Source organism: Stegostoma tigrinum, chromosome 9 (assembly GCF_030684315.1).
Source record: "Stegostoma tigrinum isolate sSteTig4 chromosome 9, sSteTig4.hap1, whole genome shotgun sequence".
Lineage (NCBI taxonomy): Eukaryota > Metazoa > Chordata > Chondrichthyes > Orectolobiformes > Stegostomatidae > Stegostoma > Stegostoma tigrinum.
This window is the reverse complement of record NC_081362.1, coordinates 79,218,809-79,236,713: the sequence shown is the minus strand read 5'-3', so window position 1 is coordinate 79,236,713 and position 17,905 is coordinate 79,218,809. Positions and strand designations below refer to the sequence as shown.

General features: G+C 43.3%; 1 protein-coding gene across 3 annotated transcripts in view; it reads right to left on the bottom strand.

The window, feature by feature from the left end:
- mocs3 (molybdenum cofactor synthesis 3) overlaps window positions 1-17,905 on the bottom strand; it is a 208,199-nt gene that overhangs the window by 44,353 nt on the left and 145,941 nt on the right. Inside the window, exon 1 of one of the 3 annotated variants that reach the window (XM_059648662.1) lies at window positions 5,138-5,423. The exons of 1 other annotated variant lie outside the window; for it this stretch is intronic. Coding sequence is in view for 1 of the 2 variants with exons in the window: in XM_059648659.1 (XP_059504642.1) it covers window positions 4,795-4,923 (129 nt within the window). In the remaining variant the exon portion in view is untranslated. Of the gene's footprint in view, window positions 1-4,794; window positions 5,049-5,137; window positions 5,424-17,905 lie in introns of those variants that run through there. One more of the 3 variants, XM_059648659.1, reaches the window with a different exon arrangement.

The window sequence follows — 17,905 nt, the reverse complement described above, 5'->3', positions numbered from 1 at the left end:
GCATTCATGATCTTAACTATATGCAACATGGGAGCTTTTTTGTCATTTCATCACTGCTTCTCTTGACAATTACCTTAAATCTATGCCCTCTTATTTTGGAATAACACTAACAGGAACAGTTTTCCCCTATCTAGCCTGTCCAGACCCCTCTGGATTTTGAACACATCCATTAAAGCTCCTCTCAAACTTCTCCAAGAAAAACCAACCCAACATCTTTAATCATTCACCCAATGCAAGTTCTTCATTCCTGATACCACTCTTATGAACTGATGTTGCACTCTCTCTAACGTCTTCACATCCTTCCTGAAGGGTGGCAAACAGAAAGGGACAAAAAATTCAAAGCGAGGTCAAACTAACATTCTATTTAAGTTTAACATAACCATCCTTACTTTCCATTAGACCATAAGACATAGGAGTGGAAGTAAGGCCATTCGGCCCATCAAGTCCACTCCGCCATTTAAATCATGGCTGATGGGCATTTCAACACCACTTTCCTGCACTCTCCCCGCAGCACTTGATTTCTTTTGAGATCAAGAATTTGTCGATCTCTGCCTTGAAGGCATCCAACGTCCCGGCCTCCACTGCCACAGCGTGCAGTGAAGTCCACAAGCCCACCACTCTTTGGCTGAAGAAATGTCCTCTCATTTCAGTTTTAAAAACTTACCGCCTCTAATTTTAAGGCTGTGCCCACGAGTCCTAGTCTCCCTGCCTAACGGAAACAACTTCCTAGCGTCCATCCCTTCTAAACCATACATTATCTTGTAAATTTCTATTAGATCTCCCCTCAAATCTTCTAAACTCTAATGAGTACAATTCCAGGATCCTTAGCCATTCATCATACATTAAACCTACCATTCCAGGAATCATCCGTGTGAATCTCCGCTGGACATGCTCCAGGGCCAGTATGTCCTTTCATTCTCTACGCCCTTATTAAAGACAGTCCTGGATGCTGTACAATTTATTCACTGCACGCTTATGCTGCTCTAACTCCAATCAGTTATGAACATATACACCCACTTTAGAAATGCAATTCTTGGTTTCCAAGACCTTTGATCACTTTTGTATTAAATTTCATTTGTTACTTAACTTCCATTCCACCCATCTGACCTTGACCTAATGAAGCTCCACATTATCCTCCACATGGTTCACAATACTTTCAAGACTGGTATAATCCACACATTGTGCACAGTGACCAAAATCTATGGGGAGTTTCACTACAATCTCTGCAGTCTAGAAAAAGGTTCGTTATCCACTACTTTAAGTTAACTGTATTACTACAGTCGATTTCATTCACTAAAACTCTGGATATTCTCTCAGTTCCTGTTCAGCGGCACCGAATCAACTGCCTTTTGCAAGTCCACATACAATATATCGCTTTTAAATGTTCATTCAAGCGAATGTATATATCACTGACTGGACCAGTACGTATTGCCACTTTAAAGAGCCTTGGAAAAGGTGGTGCTAAGTTGCCTTCCTTAACTGATGCCAATTTTGTAGGAAAAGGAACGCCCAGTGCTGTCCAGAAGGGAGCTCAATGATTTTGACCCAGCAACATTGAAGAACTATACCAAGTCAGGATGATTTATCACCTGCAAACTGAACTTGCAGGTTGTTGTGTTGTCAATTATCTTCTGGCTTGTCATTCTAAGTAGTAGAGATTGAGGGTTTCAAAAGTTGTCATCATAGGAGACTTGCCAAGTTGCTGTGATACATATTGTAAACACACAATGCTGCCACAATGTGTTTGTAGTGAAGAGAGTAGATGTTCAAAGTGGTGGTTGGACGCAGTTGAGTGAGCTGCTTTGTATCGGATGGTGCCATTTCATCAATTCCCTTCCTTTCATCTTAAAAGATCAGAAGTGGGATGTTCACAAATTACTACAGAATGTCCACACCCATTTGTAACTCCTGAGATACTGAAGCAGTGCATGTCTCTAAACGTAGCAAGGCTTAGAAATTTCAGGTTTAAGCAAAAAAGTTGCAAGTAACTTTCACACCAGCCGGTTGCCAAGCAATGACCAACTCTTCCAAAACAGAATCAAACCATTTCCCCTTGATATTCATCAATATTACATTGCTGAAACCCCACTGGCAATAAAGTTTGAGAAGACCTTCAACGACAGCATTTACAAACAAATCAACGGGAACACCAAAGGGATCCCCAATATAAGGGCTGATTGCAGAAACAGTAATGTAAAAGGTTAGAATGGACAGCGCTCCTCATGAGACAACTTAAACTTTGGGTCTGATATGTAGATGACATATTCGTGATTATTAAACGCACAAGACTAGAAAAAACCCACCAACACAAACAACATTCTTACCAGGATTAAATTCACAGAAGAGGAGAACAACAACAACTGACTACCCTTCCTGGATATAACAGAACAGAGCTGCAACAGAACACTATCTAAACAAGGCACTGCAGCAACCCAGAACTACACAAAGCAGAACAGGAGGACCTATTTGGAGTCTCCAAAAGGAATGGATACCCAAAAAGCACAATCCGCCGTTACCTCCGAGACAGACCACAAACAGGAAGACAACACGAACAGACTCACTAATCACCCTAACATACATCAAGGGCATTTAACAGATGACTAAAAGCCTAATCACACCCTTGTGTATCAGACAAGCCCACAAACCAACCACCACCATATGACAGCTACTGATAAAAGTAAAGAATTCCATAACCAAAACCAGCAAAACTGGTATAATAATATTATAATATAAAAAAGAAACGCTGCATAGGCTAAACCAGAAAACAAAACTGACAATACAAATAAATGAATACCAACTAGCCACCAAGAGAGACAACCAATTCTCACTCGTCTCACTATACACAGACAGACAACAAGGGACACTAATTCGACTGGGACAACACATCCACAGTCACGCAAGCCAAACAGAGACATGCCAGGGAATTCCTGAAGGCCTGGTATTCTAACCAGAATTCCATCAACAAACATGTTGAATTAGACCCTGTGTACAAACCACGAAGAGATACAACCAGAAGTGGTACCAAATACTCCAACAAACTGAGGAATATAAATAACAAGCAGGACAGAACACCGATGCATCACCGGAGGCACACTGATGACTGTTACCTAGCAAGATGACGAAACGTTTGCAACCAAACCCACTGGCTCAGCAAGCATGTCAACAACCTCCTACCTGGTAATATCAGTCAACATTAGCCAGAAACAGAACCTGACTCACCCTACTAATACTATGGCAACAAGAGGAAGTTAGAGGCTAGGACTCCTGTAACAAATAACTCATCTCCTGACTTCACAAAACCTGTCATAGTCATAGAGGTCTACAGCATAAAAACAGGCCCTTCAGCCCAACTTGCCCATGCCACCCATTTCTCAGTTTAAACTAACCCCATTTGCCTGCAATTGGTCCATATCCCTCCATTCCTATCCCATTCACATACCTATTTAAATGATTCTTAGATGACAAAATTGTACTCGCTTCCACTACTACCTCCAGCAGCCCACAGACTCAGTTAATCAAGACCTTGTTGCATTTCCAAATAACTTTCGTCACTGCCTTCCTCCTACAAGATACAAGTCAGGAATATGATACTCTCCACTTGCCTGGATGAACTTCAACACCAGTCAAGAAGCTTGACACCATCCAGAACATAGCAACACACAGGCACCACAAGATCAAACATTTCACCATTGCTGACATTATCACAATAGTGTGTACCATATATAAGGTGCACTGCAGAAAATCACTAAAGCTCCTTAGATGGCACCTTTTTAATCATGGCCATTGTCATCCAGACAGAGAAGGGCAGCAGATTCTTGGAAACACCACAACCTCCAAGTTATTCCCAATTCTGACTTGGATTTTTCTCAGAGATAACAAGTTGTGGAGCTGGAAAAATACAGCAAGCCAGGCAGCACCAGAGGAGCAGGAAAGCTAACGGTTCAGATCTGGACCACTGGTTTTTCTGAAGAAAGATCCAGACCCGAAACGTCAGCTTTCCTGCTCCTCTGATGCTGCCTAGCCTGTTGTGTTCGTCCAGCTCCACACCTTGCTATCTCAGATTCTCCAGCATCAGCAGTTACTACTATCTCTTGGACTTTTATAATTTTTATTTCACTGCTGGTAAGTCAAAATCTTAGAGCTCCCTCCTTAACAGCACTGTAGGTGTACTTGTACAAATCTACTGCAGTGGTTCAATATATCACCTCTGGCATCAAGTAAATGAAGGACGTAGCCCAACAAACAGAGCTCGCTCTTAATGACTACTGCCTCAAGTTACTTTGGGAGAGGGCAATACTGTTGGACCACGAGGTTTGGAGAAATCTTGCAAAGGCACAGTTGATTGAAAAGGTCCAATGTTTTGAGGTCTCCCAAGCTTGGGGATTACCACTGGTCGACCTGGATACTCCATAAACCTTCATAGCGGGCAAATGCTCGAGGTTAGAAAACGTAAAGTACTTGCACTTTCCTTTTTGTAGGAGAACTGCAAAACAGTTTTGTATACGACAATGAAGGGAGATTATAACTGATCTGCACCTCAACTCCATCTTACTTTTAGTATGTAACCCTTATTAAGTAGCTTTGCCTACAGAAATGATTCAATTTAACTTCTCAAATTCTCAACCACAATTCGCCAAACTCTGGGGCGGGGAGGACAGCGAAGGAGTAGCGATGCAAACTTTACCAGTCTTTATTAGAACTGTTAAACTGCGTTACTCTTTTCGACGAGTAGGGGCATTGACGGTTAAACTGACAGAAAGACAGTTGGTCTGAGGGAGAGAAATCTTCACGTACCTGTTGTACGTGAGCAACCACTGCTTTTAACCTCGCCAGCTCCTGTTCCTTCTTAATTAATTCATCTCTCAGCCTCTCCACCTCCTGCTCCTTTTTGAACATTTCGTTCCTCAACCTCTCCATCTCCATGTTCAGGCTGAAAAACAGTTCCTGAAATCGTGCTTCTCCACGTGCCACTTGGGCTTCGAGGCAGAAGGCAACCGGAGGATCAGAAACAACACAACACACAAAAAACGACGCGCACCTAATATGGCTGACCCACTCCTTTACAAAGATGGTCATCAATTCTGCTTCCCTAACACGTATTCCGGGAGCTGATCCCTTTAACAAGATGGCCGATTACCTGCACTGCGGTACCGTAGCAATATGGCTGCCATTCCCGTTACGAAGATTGACACGGAAGAATTTTCTTAAATTTCCGAATTTTTAAAAATTTTGGATCACTGGTTTCAAAGATCTTCGGCATTGAGAATTTTCAAACCCTCAAATATTTGAAAAATTTTACATGTATTTTAACCAACCCATTCAGACGTGTTATTATGATTATACTCCGGAGCAAGTGGGACCTGAACTTAGGTCTTCCGGCTCAGAAGCAGGGACGCTATCACTGCGTCACAAGAGTCTCTGAACATTCAAAGAGGCACTTGCATTAACGAAGAGATAACGAGGTGTAGAGCTGGATGAACAAAACAGCCCAAGCAGCATCATAGGAGCAGGAAGGCTGACGGGAAGGGTCTGGACCCAGAAAGGTTGGCCTGCTGTGTTCATACAGCTCGACACCTTGTTATCTCGGATTCTCCAGCATCTGCAGTTCCTACTATCTCTCACTTACTTTAATGAATATTCTTAATCAATCTGTTCAGGCAGTTTGTGACACACCTCGAGTGGGTGGTACTTGAACGCAAGTCTTCTAACCAAGCGGTAGAGATGCTAACCAAGGTACCACAAGACTCCGAAATTGGAATACGTTCACTAGATTGATCCCAGAGATGAGAGGTTTGTCATATGAAGAGTGATTGATCAGTTTAGGCCTTTATAATATTAAGGGGAGATCAAATTCAGATATTCAAGATGATTAAAAAGTACAGGTAAAGTAGACATGCAGTGGATGCTCCCTCTTGTGGAGCATTCTAAGACAAGAATTAGGATAAAATTTAAAACAGTTGAGGAGAAACTACTTTCCCCAAAGAGTTGTCAATCTGTAGAATTTGCTATGTATAATGTGACGAATGCTGGGTCAGTGAGTAAATTTAAGAAGGAGTTAGGTTTTTAATTGGTAATGGCTTGAAGGGTTATGGGGAGAAGGCAGGAAAATAGGGGCGAGGAGCAGTCAGCTATGATTGAATTGCCATCCAGACTTTGATGGACTGAATGGCCTAATTTGGCCCCTTTATCTTATGAACTTATGAAATAGAACCAGGAACCTCAATTCACCCAGAGTCCATAAATGCGGAGATGGGAAAGTACAGGCGGTCAGACAGCATCTGAGGATCAGGGAAGTCAGTGTTTCAGGCCAATTCCCATCATCGGGACTGGGGAGAGGGAAGGGAGGGGGTGGGACTAGGGCAGGGTAAGTGGGATAGAGACAAGTTGATACAGATTGTGGGTGGAGAAATTTTGAAGCTGGTGATGCAGGTCGGGTGTCGTGTGGTTGGTCAGTGGGAACGATGGAGCAGGTAGGTGAATCGGAAGATGAACAGGTTGGGGGTGGAGAAATTTTGAAGCTAGTGAAGTCAATATTCAGGACATTGGGCTGTAAGCTCCCACATATAAGTTTATATCCGGGAGATCAAATGCAAACTCGGCGACCAGTTCATGGAGCACCTGCACATACCAATCAACTCAACCTCTGGTTGTCACCCACTTTAACTTCCCCTTCTGGCAACATTCCCATCCTTAGCCTCTTCCACTGTCAGAGTGAGGGCAAACGTAAACTAGAGGAACAACACCTCATATTTTGCCTTTGGAGCTAAAAGCCCAACGGCCTGAATATTGACTTCACCAGCTTCAAAATCTCTCCACCCCCAACCTGTCCATCTTCCTACTGACATATCCACTCACCCTTCCCACTGACCAACCACAATAATCCTCTACCTGCATCCACCTATCTCAATTCCACCAATCCTACCCCTAGCCCCAACCCTTTCCCTTATTTACTTCTGGGATCAAATTCAGATATTCAAGATGATAAAAAGTACAGATAAAATAGACATGCAGTGGATGCTTCCTCATGTGGAGCATTCTAGAATGAGAAGTCATAGTCTTTGGATAAAATTTAAAACAGAGTTGAGGAGAAACTATTTCCCCCAAAGTGTTGTCAATCTGTAGAATTTGCTACCCTAAAATGTGGTGAATGCTGTGTTAGTGAATAAATTTAAGGAGTTACATAGATCCTTCCTGATGGAGGATTTCAGCCCAAAATGTTGACTTCTCTGCTCCTTGATGCTGTCTGACCTGCAATGCTTTTCCAGCTCTCTATTTATTGACTCCAGCTTCCAGTATCTGCAGTCCTTACTGTCTCCACCTCAATTCACTGATTTGAGCTATTTCAGCTGTGTGTTTCCCAACACTTTTTTTTCTTGTTACTGTAGAGTCCCCACATTCTTTTACTTTTTCCAGAAGTGCTCTTTCACTCAACTATATTGCTTTGCCCATCACCAAATCACCCTTGGTATTTTTTTCCCTCTACTAACAATATCCAATAAGTCACGAATGTTTCCAAATGAATAATATATATGCAAAGCCCGTTAAGGGCCCCATTGTTCTTCTGGCGAGTAACAAAGTTCATCAGTAGTCTCACTAATGTGAAATAATTACATGCTGCCTACGAAGTAGCATTTCAGTTCGATAGATATCTCAAACATCGAGAGTTAAAATAAGTAAAATATTGTGGATGTTGGAAATCTGAAAAACAGACAAAGATGCTGGAGAAACTCAGCAGGTCTGGCAGCATCTATCGTTTTATAATTTTAAGCTCAGATGTATCACAAGTTGTAATTTTCAAGAATACACCAGAGTATGAATTTTTTTTAAAAAATTTCATGGATCAGGCAGGCAACTCTGGATGAACAGGCATTACATTATTTTTCAATTTGGACATCTTTTTTAAAATTGCTGGATTCTAGACCATACAAGAGGTACTTAATAAGTTAGCATAAGAGCCTATTGCTGTTGGGGCAGTAATATTAACAAAAATCTGGCTAACTGAAGATAGAAAGTTGGAATAAGGGGGGCTAGTGGTGTGCCAAAGGGATTAGTGCTGAGGGCACATATATTTACAATATATATTAATATCATGGATGAGGAAAGTGATTGTACTATCACCAATTGTGGAGATGACACAAAAATATGTGAAAGACAAGTAGTGAGGATTTTGCAAAGAGTCACCTGAGGGATACAGACAAGTTAAATTAGTAGGCAACAACTTAGCAGATGGCATATAATGTGGGGAAATGTGAGGTTAAGGTATACTGGCAATGAAAGCAGTCCAGAGAAGAATAACAAGCCTGATAACAGGTATGAAGGGAGTGTCTTAGGAGGAGAAGTCAAGTTGATTGGGCTTGGAACATGGAAGAATGAGAGACAACGTTATTGAAACATACAAGTTTCTGAATCTCAGCATAAGGGGTTGTACATTTAAGACTGAGATAAAGTGGAACTTCTCTCAGGGGGTTGTAAATCTGAGGAATTTGTTATCATAGCAGGCTGTAGAGGCTAGGTCATTAGTATATTGAAGGCTGAAATAGACAGATTTTTAAGTTATCAAGGTGCTGCAGCAAAAAATCACAGTGACCTCAGAAGACAGACACAGGATAAGACTAATAAGAGTACCCTTCATGTCTAGTACTTCCTCAGAACGCAGAAACAATGCCATTCTTCAGAACATTCAACATGTCATTCCATGGTGACGAACATCTCATCAAAGTCATCCCTACGCCCCCATTTCTCGCTTTTGAACAATCACCAAACCTTAAACAGACCATAATTCACAGTAAACTACCCAACCTTCACAACAATATCAATCACAACACCACAGAACCCTGCCACAGGAACCTCTGAAAGACATCAGATAATCCACATCAATACTACCATCACACATGGGAACATTAACCATCACATATGCAACAGATACTCATGTGACTCAGCCAATGTTGTCTACCTAAAACAGTACAGGCAAGGATGACCTGAGGCATGGTATATTGACGAGACCATGCAGATGCTATGGCAGCAAATGAATGAACACTGTGCGACAATTGCCAGTTAGGAATGTTCCCTCCCAGTCAGAGAACACTTCAGTGGTCAAGGACGTTCAGCCTCTGATCTTTGAGTAAGCATCTTCCAAGGCAGCTTTCGAGATACACAACAGACCAGAAACTGATAGCCAAATTCCGTACCCATGAAGATAGCCTCAACCATGGTCTTGGGTTCATGTTGTGCGAAATGAAACCCCACTGTACTGTGCTGTATTTGTAAAATCTTCCTTACTGTCCTGTTTAAACACCATCACCTCAATAACTTGATATGATCCCTCTACCTTAATTAGTTTGTACAGTTTCGGGTTGCTTGTTCCTTTGGTTAGATCCTCGGCATGTGACTCTTATACCTATCATGCTATTCCAGCTGTTTGGTTTATCTCCAGCACTACCTTATTTTTTATCTTCTGTAATTATCTCTCTGCCTCAAGTTGGAATGTAGGTCATTCCCTTCACTTACTCATCAGTTGTTGACACTTTACTCACACCATCTGACACTTTTGACCACCTGCAAAGACTTATTGTTCGTCACTTCCTCACACCATTTGTATGATCTTTTGATCTCTCTGCCCATTAATCTCTCTGCCTATATGCTTCTCTTCACTTCACCCGACGAAGGGGCAGTGCTCAAAAAACTTGTGATTTCAAATAAGCCTGTTGGACTATAACCTGGTGTCACGTGACTTCTGACCTGGTCCACCCCAGTCCAACACCGACATGTCCACATCAATCAAGTTAGTGTGGCATGATATCCCATGCATAAAAATAGAAGGCAGGAGCATGAGGAGGTCATTCGGTCCTTCGAGCCTGATCTGCCACTCTTCACGATCATGGTTAATTGTCCACCGTAATAGCCTAATCCTGCTTTCTCCCCATAACCTCTGATCCCATTTGCCCCAAGTGCCATATCTAGTCGCATCTTGAATACATTTAGTGTTTTGGCGTCAACTACTTCCTGTGGTAATGAATTCAACAGGCTCACCACTCTTTAGGTGAAGAAATGTCTCCTCATCTCCGTCCTAAATCATTTACCCTGATTCCTCATTCCTCTGGTTCTGGACATGCCCACCATCAGGAACATCCTCCCTGCATCTACCATGTCTGGTACTGTTATAATTTTATAAGTCTCTGTGAAATCACTGCTCATTCATTGGAACGCTAGCAAAAATGATCCCAATCTAGTCAATCTCTCCTCTTATGTCAGACCTGCCAGCCCCAGAACCTTGGCTGCACTCCCTCAAGAGCAAAAGCATCATTCCTCAGAAAAGGATGCCAAAATTGCACACAGTATTTCAAGTGTGGCCTCACCAAGGCCCTGTACAACTACAACAACACATCTCTGCTCCTATACTTGAAACCTCTTGCAATGAAGGCCAACATACCATTTGCCTTCTTTACTGTCTGCTATATCTGCATGCTTACCTTCAGTGACTGGCGCACAATGATGCCCAGATACCACTGCCCACTCCCCTTTCCCAATTTACAGCCAATTTACTGGACCCAAAACTTTAACTCTGATTTTTTTCTTCATAGAAGCTGCCACACCTGCTGAGCTTTTATTTCTGACTAACAGCATCCGCAGTTCTTTGGATTTTTATTTACAGCCATTCAGGTAGTAATCTGCCTTCTTGTTTTTGCTTTTGAAGTGAATAACCTTACATTTATCCAAATCTTAATGCATCTGCATTGAAAGGATGGCAGGGTCTAGGCCCGAAACGTCAGTTTTTGTGCTCCTGAGATGCTGCTGGGCCTGCTGTGTTCATCCAGGCTCACATTTCATTATCTTGCATCTGCCATTGATATGCCCACTCATCCAACCTGTCAAGATAAAGCCATGTTGACTATCTCTAATCAGCCCTTGCCTTTCCAAATACATGTAGACCCTGCTTCCAGCCCTTTGGGAAAAAATGGTTTCACCTCACCTCTATTTTAAATGGACAACACTAATTTCTAAATAGTGATTCCTAGTTCTAAATCCTCCCATAAAAAGAAATATCCTGTCCACACTGCAGTCTTCTATGTTTTATATATTTCAATCAGGTCAATTCTTCTTCCATAAATAAGGTGATCAATACTGCACATGTGTAGTCCCGATGTGGTCTTACCGTTGCCCTGTCTAACTGAAGTACAACCTTTCTAACATCCTTCTGGCTTTCCTAATTATTCCTTGTACCTGCATACTAACCCTTTTGTGATTTATGCACAAGGACATCAGGATCTTTCGGTATCTCTGAGCTCAGGAATCTCTCACCATTTAGTTAAGCTTCTTTTTCATTCTTCCTGCCAAAGTGGATATTTTGACATTTTCTTACATAATCTTCCGTTTGTTACATCTTTGAACACTGATTTAACCTTACTAATTTTTTTTTGGTGGCCCCTTTATGTCATCCTCACAATTTAATTTGCTCCCTATCTTTGCATTGTCAGCAAATTTGGCAACTGTATCTTCTGTCCATCCCTTTATCTAAATAATTTATGTCAATTGTAAACAATTGAGGTCTTAGCACCAACCAGACCACAAGATATAAGACAGAATTAGACAATTTGGCCCAGAGTCTGCTTTGCCATTCAATCATAGCTGATAAGTTTCTCAGTCCCATTCTCCTGTCTTCTCCTTGTAACCCTTGATCCCCTTAAGAATTGAGAGCCTATCTATCTCTGTCTTAAAAACACTCGATGAATTGTCCTCCACAGCCCTCTGTTGCAATTGGTTCCACAGATTCACCACCCTCTGGCTGAAGAAATTCCCTCTCAATTCAGTTCTAAAACATTGTCCCTTCACTCTGACGTTGAGCCCTTAGCCCTAGTCTCTCCTACTCGTGCAAACATCTTCTCTGTCCACTCTGTGGAAGCTTCATCAATGTTTTGTAAGTTTCAATTAGATCTCCCCTCATCTTTCTGCACTCTATTGAGTGCAAACCCAAAGTCCTTAACCCCTCTTCCTTTGATAAGCCGTTCCTCTCTGGGCTAATTCAAGTGAACCTCCTCTGGACCAAACCTACCTCAATGCAAGTACATCCTTCATTCGATAGGGGGGCCCAAAACTGCTCACAATGTTCCAAATGCAGTCTGACTGGTGCCTTATACAGCATTAGTCGTGCATCTCCACTCTTGTATTCTGACACTCTTTAAATGAATGCTAACATTGCATTTGCTTTCCTAACTGCCAGTTGAACCTGCATATTAACCTTAAGAGAAAACTGAATTAGGACTCCCAAGTCCCTTTATGCCTCACTTTTCCGAAGACATTCCCTATTCAGAAAACACTCTGTGCCTCTGTTTTTCCTACCAATGTGCATAACCTCACACTTGCCCACATCATATTCCATCGATCACTTCTTTGTCCACTCTCCTAGCTTGTCCAAGTCTTCTGCAGCCTCTCCACCTCCTCAATTTCTCAACTCTACCTGTCCCTTCACCTACTTTTGTGTCATCTACAAACTTAGTAACAATGCCCTCAGTTCCTTCATCCAGATCGTTAATGTATAACATGAATAGTTGTGGTCCCAACACTAATCCCTGCAGAACTCCACTAATCACCAGCTGCCATCCTAAAAAGAAAACCCCTTAGCTCCACTCTCACTTTTCTGCCAGTCAGCCAATCCTCTGTCTATTCCAGTACCTTGCCCCAAACACCATGCACTATTTTCTTATTTAGCAGCCTCCTGTGAGGCTCCTTGTCCAAGGCCATCTGGAAGTCCAAATAGATCATTTCCTTTGGCTTTCTTGTGGCACACCACTCTTTGTCTCTCCAATCTGAAAATGACCTATCTATGTCTGCTCCCTATTAGCCAGTCAATTTCCTCTCTATGCCAATATGCTACCCCTTATACCATGAGCTTTTATTTGCCACAATAACATTTGATATGGTACCCTTATAAAATACTTCTGGAAATCTAAACATACTTTACATCCAGATTATGGGAGGTCAGTCATCCCAATTCCAGGATTTCTCCACTGGAGTTGCCCAATCATATTCAGATGCTTCACCCAAAAAATCTGAAGAAGGGGTAAAAGAGATAAAAGGAACTGCAGATGCTGGAGAATCCGAGATAACAAAGTGTGGAGCTGGATGAACACAGCAGTCCAGGCAGCATCTTAGGAGCAGGAAAGCTGACGTTTTGGGCTTAGACTCTTCATCAGAAATGGGGGAGGGGGAGTGGGTGCTGAAATAAATAGGGAGCGAGGGGGAGGCGGATTGAAGATGAATAGAGGAGAAGATAGGTAGAGAGGAGACAGACAAGTTAAAGAGGCAGGGATGGAGCCTGTAGAGGTGAGTGTAGGTGGGGAGGTAGGGAGGAGATGGGTCAATCTGGGGAGGACGGACAAGTTAAGGGAGCGGGATGAGGTTATTAGGTCAGAAATGGTGGTGCGGCTTGAGGTGAGAGGAGGGGATAGGTGAGAGGAAGAACAGGTTAGGGATGCAGGGATGAGCTGTGCTGGTTTTGGGATACAGTAGGGGAAGGGGAGATTTTGAAGCTTGTGAAGTCCACATTGATACCATTGGGCTGCAGGGATCCCAAGCGGAATATGAGTTGCTGTTCCTGCAACCTTCGGGTGGCATCGTTGTGGCACTGCAGGAGGCCCAGGATGGACATGTCGCCTGCGGAATGGGAGGGGGAGTTGAAATGGTTCGCAACTGGGAGGTTCAGTTGTTTATTGCGAACCGAGCTTCGGCATTCTGCAAAGCGGTCTCCAAGCCTCCGCTTGGTTTCCCGATGTAGAGGAGGCCACAACAGGTACAGCGGATGCAGTATACCATATGGGCAGATGTGCAGGTGAATGTCTGCTTAATGTGGAATGTCTTCTTGGGGCCTGGGATGGGGGTGAGGCAGGAGGTGTAGGGGCAGGTGTAGCACTTCTTGCGGTTGCAGGGGAAAGTGCCGGGTGTGGTGAGATTGGAGGGGAGTATGGAGCAGTCAAGGGAGTCTTGGAGAGCATGGTCCCTCCGGAAAGCAGACAAGGGTTCCCTGCAGCCATATGGTATCAATGTGGACTTCACCAGTTTCAAAATCTCCCCTTCCCCTACTGCATCCCTAAACCAGCCCAGTTCGTCCCCTCCCCCCACTGCACCACACAACCAGCCCAGCTCTTCCCCCCCACCCACTGCATCCCATGTCGGCACAACATTGTGGGCTGAAGGGCCTGTTCTGTGCTGTACTGTTCTATGTTCTATGTTCTAAAACCAGTCCAACCTGTCTCTGCCTCCCTAACCGGTTCTTCCTCTCACCCATCCCTTCCTCCCACCCCAAGCCGCACCCCCATCTACCTACTAACCTCATCCCACCTCCTTGACCTGTCCGTCTTCCCTGGACTGACCTATCCCCTCCCTATCTCCCCACCTATACTCTCTCCACCTATCTTCTTTACTCTCCATCTTCGGTCCGCCTCCCCCTCTCTCCCTATTTATTCCAGTTCCCTCTCCCCATCCCCGTCTCTGATGAAGGGTCTAGGCCCGAAACGTCAGCTTTTGTGCTCCTGAGATGCTGCTTGGCCTGCTGTGTTCATCCAGCCTCACATTTTATTATTTTGGAATTCTCCAGCATCTGCAGTTCCCATTATCTCTGGGGATGGAAAAATGTCTTTGGTGGTGGGGTTGGATTGCAGATGGCGGAAGTGTTGGAGGATGACGCGTTGAATCTGGAGGTTGGTGGGGTGGTACGTGAGGACGAGGGGGATTCTCTTTTCATTGTTATTGTGGGGACGGGGTGTGAGGGATGAGTTGCAGGAAATGTGGGAGACACGGTCAAGGGCGTTCTTGACCACTGCGGCGAGGGGCGGGGAAGTTGCGGTCCTTGAAAAACGAGAACATCTGAGATGTACGGGAGTGGAATGTCTCATCCTGGGAGCAGATGCAGCAGAGGTGAAGGAATTGGGAATAGGGGATGGCATTTTGCAGGAAGGTGGGTCGGAGGAGGTGTTTTCTAGGTAGCTGTGGGAGTCGGCGGGCTTGAAATGGATATCGGTTTCAAATTGGTTGCCTGAGATGGAGACAGAGAAGTCGAGGAAGGTGTTAGATTAGATTAGATTAAATTCCATACAGTGTGGAAACAGGCCCTTTGGCCCAACAAGTCCACACCGCCCCTTTTTGAAGCATCCCACCCAGACACATCCCCATCACCCTATAACCCACACGCCCCTGAACACTATGGGCAATTTAGCATGGCCGATCCACCTAGCCTGCACTTCTTTGGACTGAGGGAGGAAACCGGAGCACCCAGAGGAAACCCATGCAGAAACGGGGAGAATGTGCAAACTCCACACCGTCACCCGAGGCTGGAATCGAACCTGGGTCCCTGGCGCTGTGAAGCTGCAGTGCTAACCACTGAGCCACCGTGCCGCCCTTAAGATTAGAGGTGGTCCAGGTGAACTTGAGGTTGGGATGGAAGGTGTTGGTTAAGTGGATGAACTGTTCAAGCTCCTCGTGGGAGCACGAGATGGCGCCGATACAGTCATCAATGTAACGGAGGAAGAGGTGGGGTTTAGTGGAGTCTAGGCCCGAAATGTCAGCTTTGCTGCTCCTCAGATGCTACTTGGCCTGCTGTGTTCATCCAGCTCTACACTTTGTTATCTTAAATCTGAAGTAGGGATGTTTGCTGGTAATTGCACAATGTTCAGCTTAGAGTGATAGAGATGTGCAGCATGGAACAGACCCTTCAGTCCAATTCGTTCATGCCAACCAGGTATCCTAAATTAATCTAGCCCAATTTATCAGCATTTGGCCCACATCCCTCTAAATCCTTCCTATTCATGTATCCATCCAGATGCCTTTTAAATATTGTAATTGTGCCAGCCTCCGCCACTTCCTGTGGCAGCTCATCCCACACACACACCAACCTCTGTGTGAAAAATTCACCCTTTAGGTCCTTTTTAAAACTTTTCCATCTCACCATAAAACTATGTTGTTTAATTTTAGGCTCCCCTAATCTCTGGAGAAGACCTTGGCTATTCATGCCATCCATGCCCCTCATGATTTTACAAACTTCTATCGGGTCACCTCTCAGCCTCTGACATTCCAGGGAAAATAGACCCAGCCTATTCAGCCTCTCCCTATAGCTCAAAACTTCCAACCCTGGCAATATCCTTGTGAATCTTTTCTGAACCCTCCCAACTTTCACAACATCTTTCTTATAGCAGCAAGACCAGAATTGAATGCAGTATTTCAAAAGCGGCCTAACCAATGCCCTGTCCAGCCGCAACATGACCTCCCAACTTGTATATTCAATAACCAATAAAAGCAAGCATATCAAGTGCCCTCCTCACTACCTTGTCTACCTGTAACTCCACTTTCAAAGAACTATGAACCTGCACCCCAAGATTTCTTTGTTTGGCAGCACTCCCAAAGACCTTGCCAATAAATGTATAAGCCCTGCCATGATATGCCTTACCAAAATGTAACACCTCACATTTATCTAAATTAAAATTTATCTGCCACTCCTCAGCCCATTTGCCCACCTGATCAAGGTCCCACTGTTTACTGGCCACTGTATCACCGATTTTGGTGTCATTTGCAAACTTACTCACCATATATCCAATATTCATATGCAAATAATTTATGCAAATGACAAAAAGCAGTGGATCCAATTCTGATCTTTAAGGCACATCACTGGCCACAGGCCTCCACTCTAAAAAGCAACCCACCATCACTACCTGTGTCTCCTACCTTCGAGCCAATTTTGTATGCAAATGGTAGCTCTTCCTGTATTCCATGTGATCTAAACTTGTTTACTAGACTGCTTTGTGGAACCTTGTCACAATTCCTTTCGCAATTCCTCAGGTACTGAGCAGTCCGTGTCCAAATGCAGCAAAACCAGGACAATAATCAGGTTTGAAACTGACAAGTAGACAAGCATATTCCTAATAATCCAGCATGGTCAGACTATTCCCACTTTCCAGAGGGATGAAAATAAAAGTTTCTGGAAAAACTTAGCAGATGTTGCAGCATCTGTGAAGAAAAATTAGGGTTAAAATTTTGAGTCTGGTGAACCTTACTCAGAACTGATGATAGCTACGAAAATGTTGGTTTAAACGCAGAAGAGTCTAAAATCTATCTTAGTCATGATTATGCTGAATCATAAAACATTGGCAGCCCTTTGGGAGAGAAAATTTCAAGGATTCACATGAGCGAATTTCGAATCATTTTCTTCATTTATATTTCTAAGAAATTGCTCTTACCTCAGTTTTAAATGATTGGCCCCTTGATTGAACCTCAGACACTTCCACTCTTATCAAACTCTCTAGCCAAGGAAAACAACCCATCATTTAAGTGCCACCACCTGCAAGTTTTTCTGCAAGAAATGCGGCATTCTGAATGTACTATATCACAAATTCTTCATTGTCAGTGGATCAGTATCTTGTAACATGCTTCTTAACTATCTATCCCTTTGAACCGCAGCAATCCAAGAAGGAAATTCACCACCACCTTCTTAAAGACAAGGAAGCATGTATAATAAACGTGCCTAGCCAGTGATGGTCACATTCTGTGAATAAGTAAATAAATAAAACCAACCTCCTATCATTGACCAATCCCTTCATTCAGGGGGCCAAAATAGTGAACCTTTTCAAATCGACCTCCAAGGCAACAATATCTTTGCATGGGTAAGGAATCCAAAATTGCATACTTTTATCTACATACCAACAAATAAATAAAAATTGATTATGAAGTCCTTTGGGAATACATTGGATTCTGTTTAATGAAAGTTCTTCTTTCTGTTCAACACACTTCATGAAAGAAAAAATAGAAATGCATCATGTTAAAACATTCATACTTTCTAAGCTAAAATCAAAAGATAGTTTTTGAAAGTGTAGTTATCCATCTACTCTGCATGTTTTGTTTTAATATGAACAGTGTGCAACAC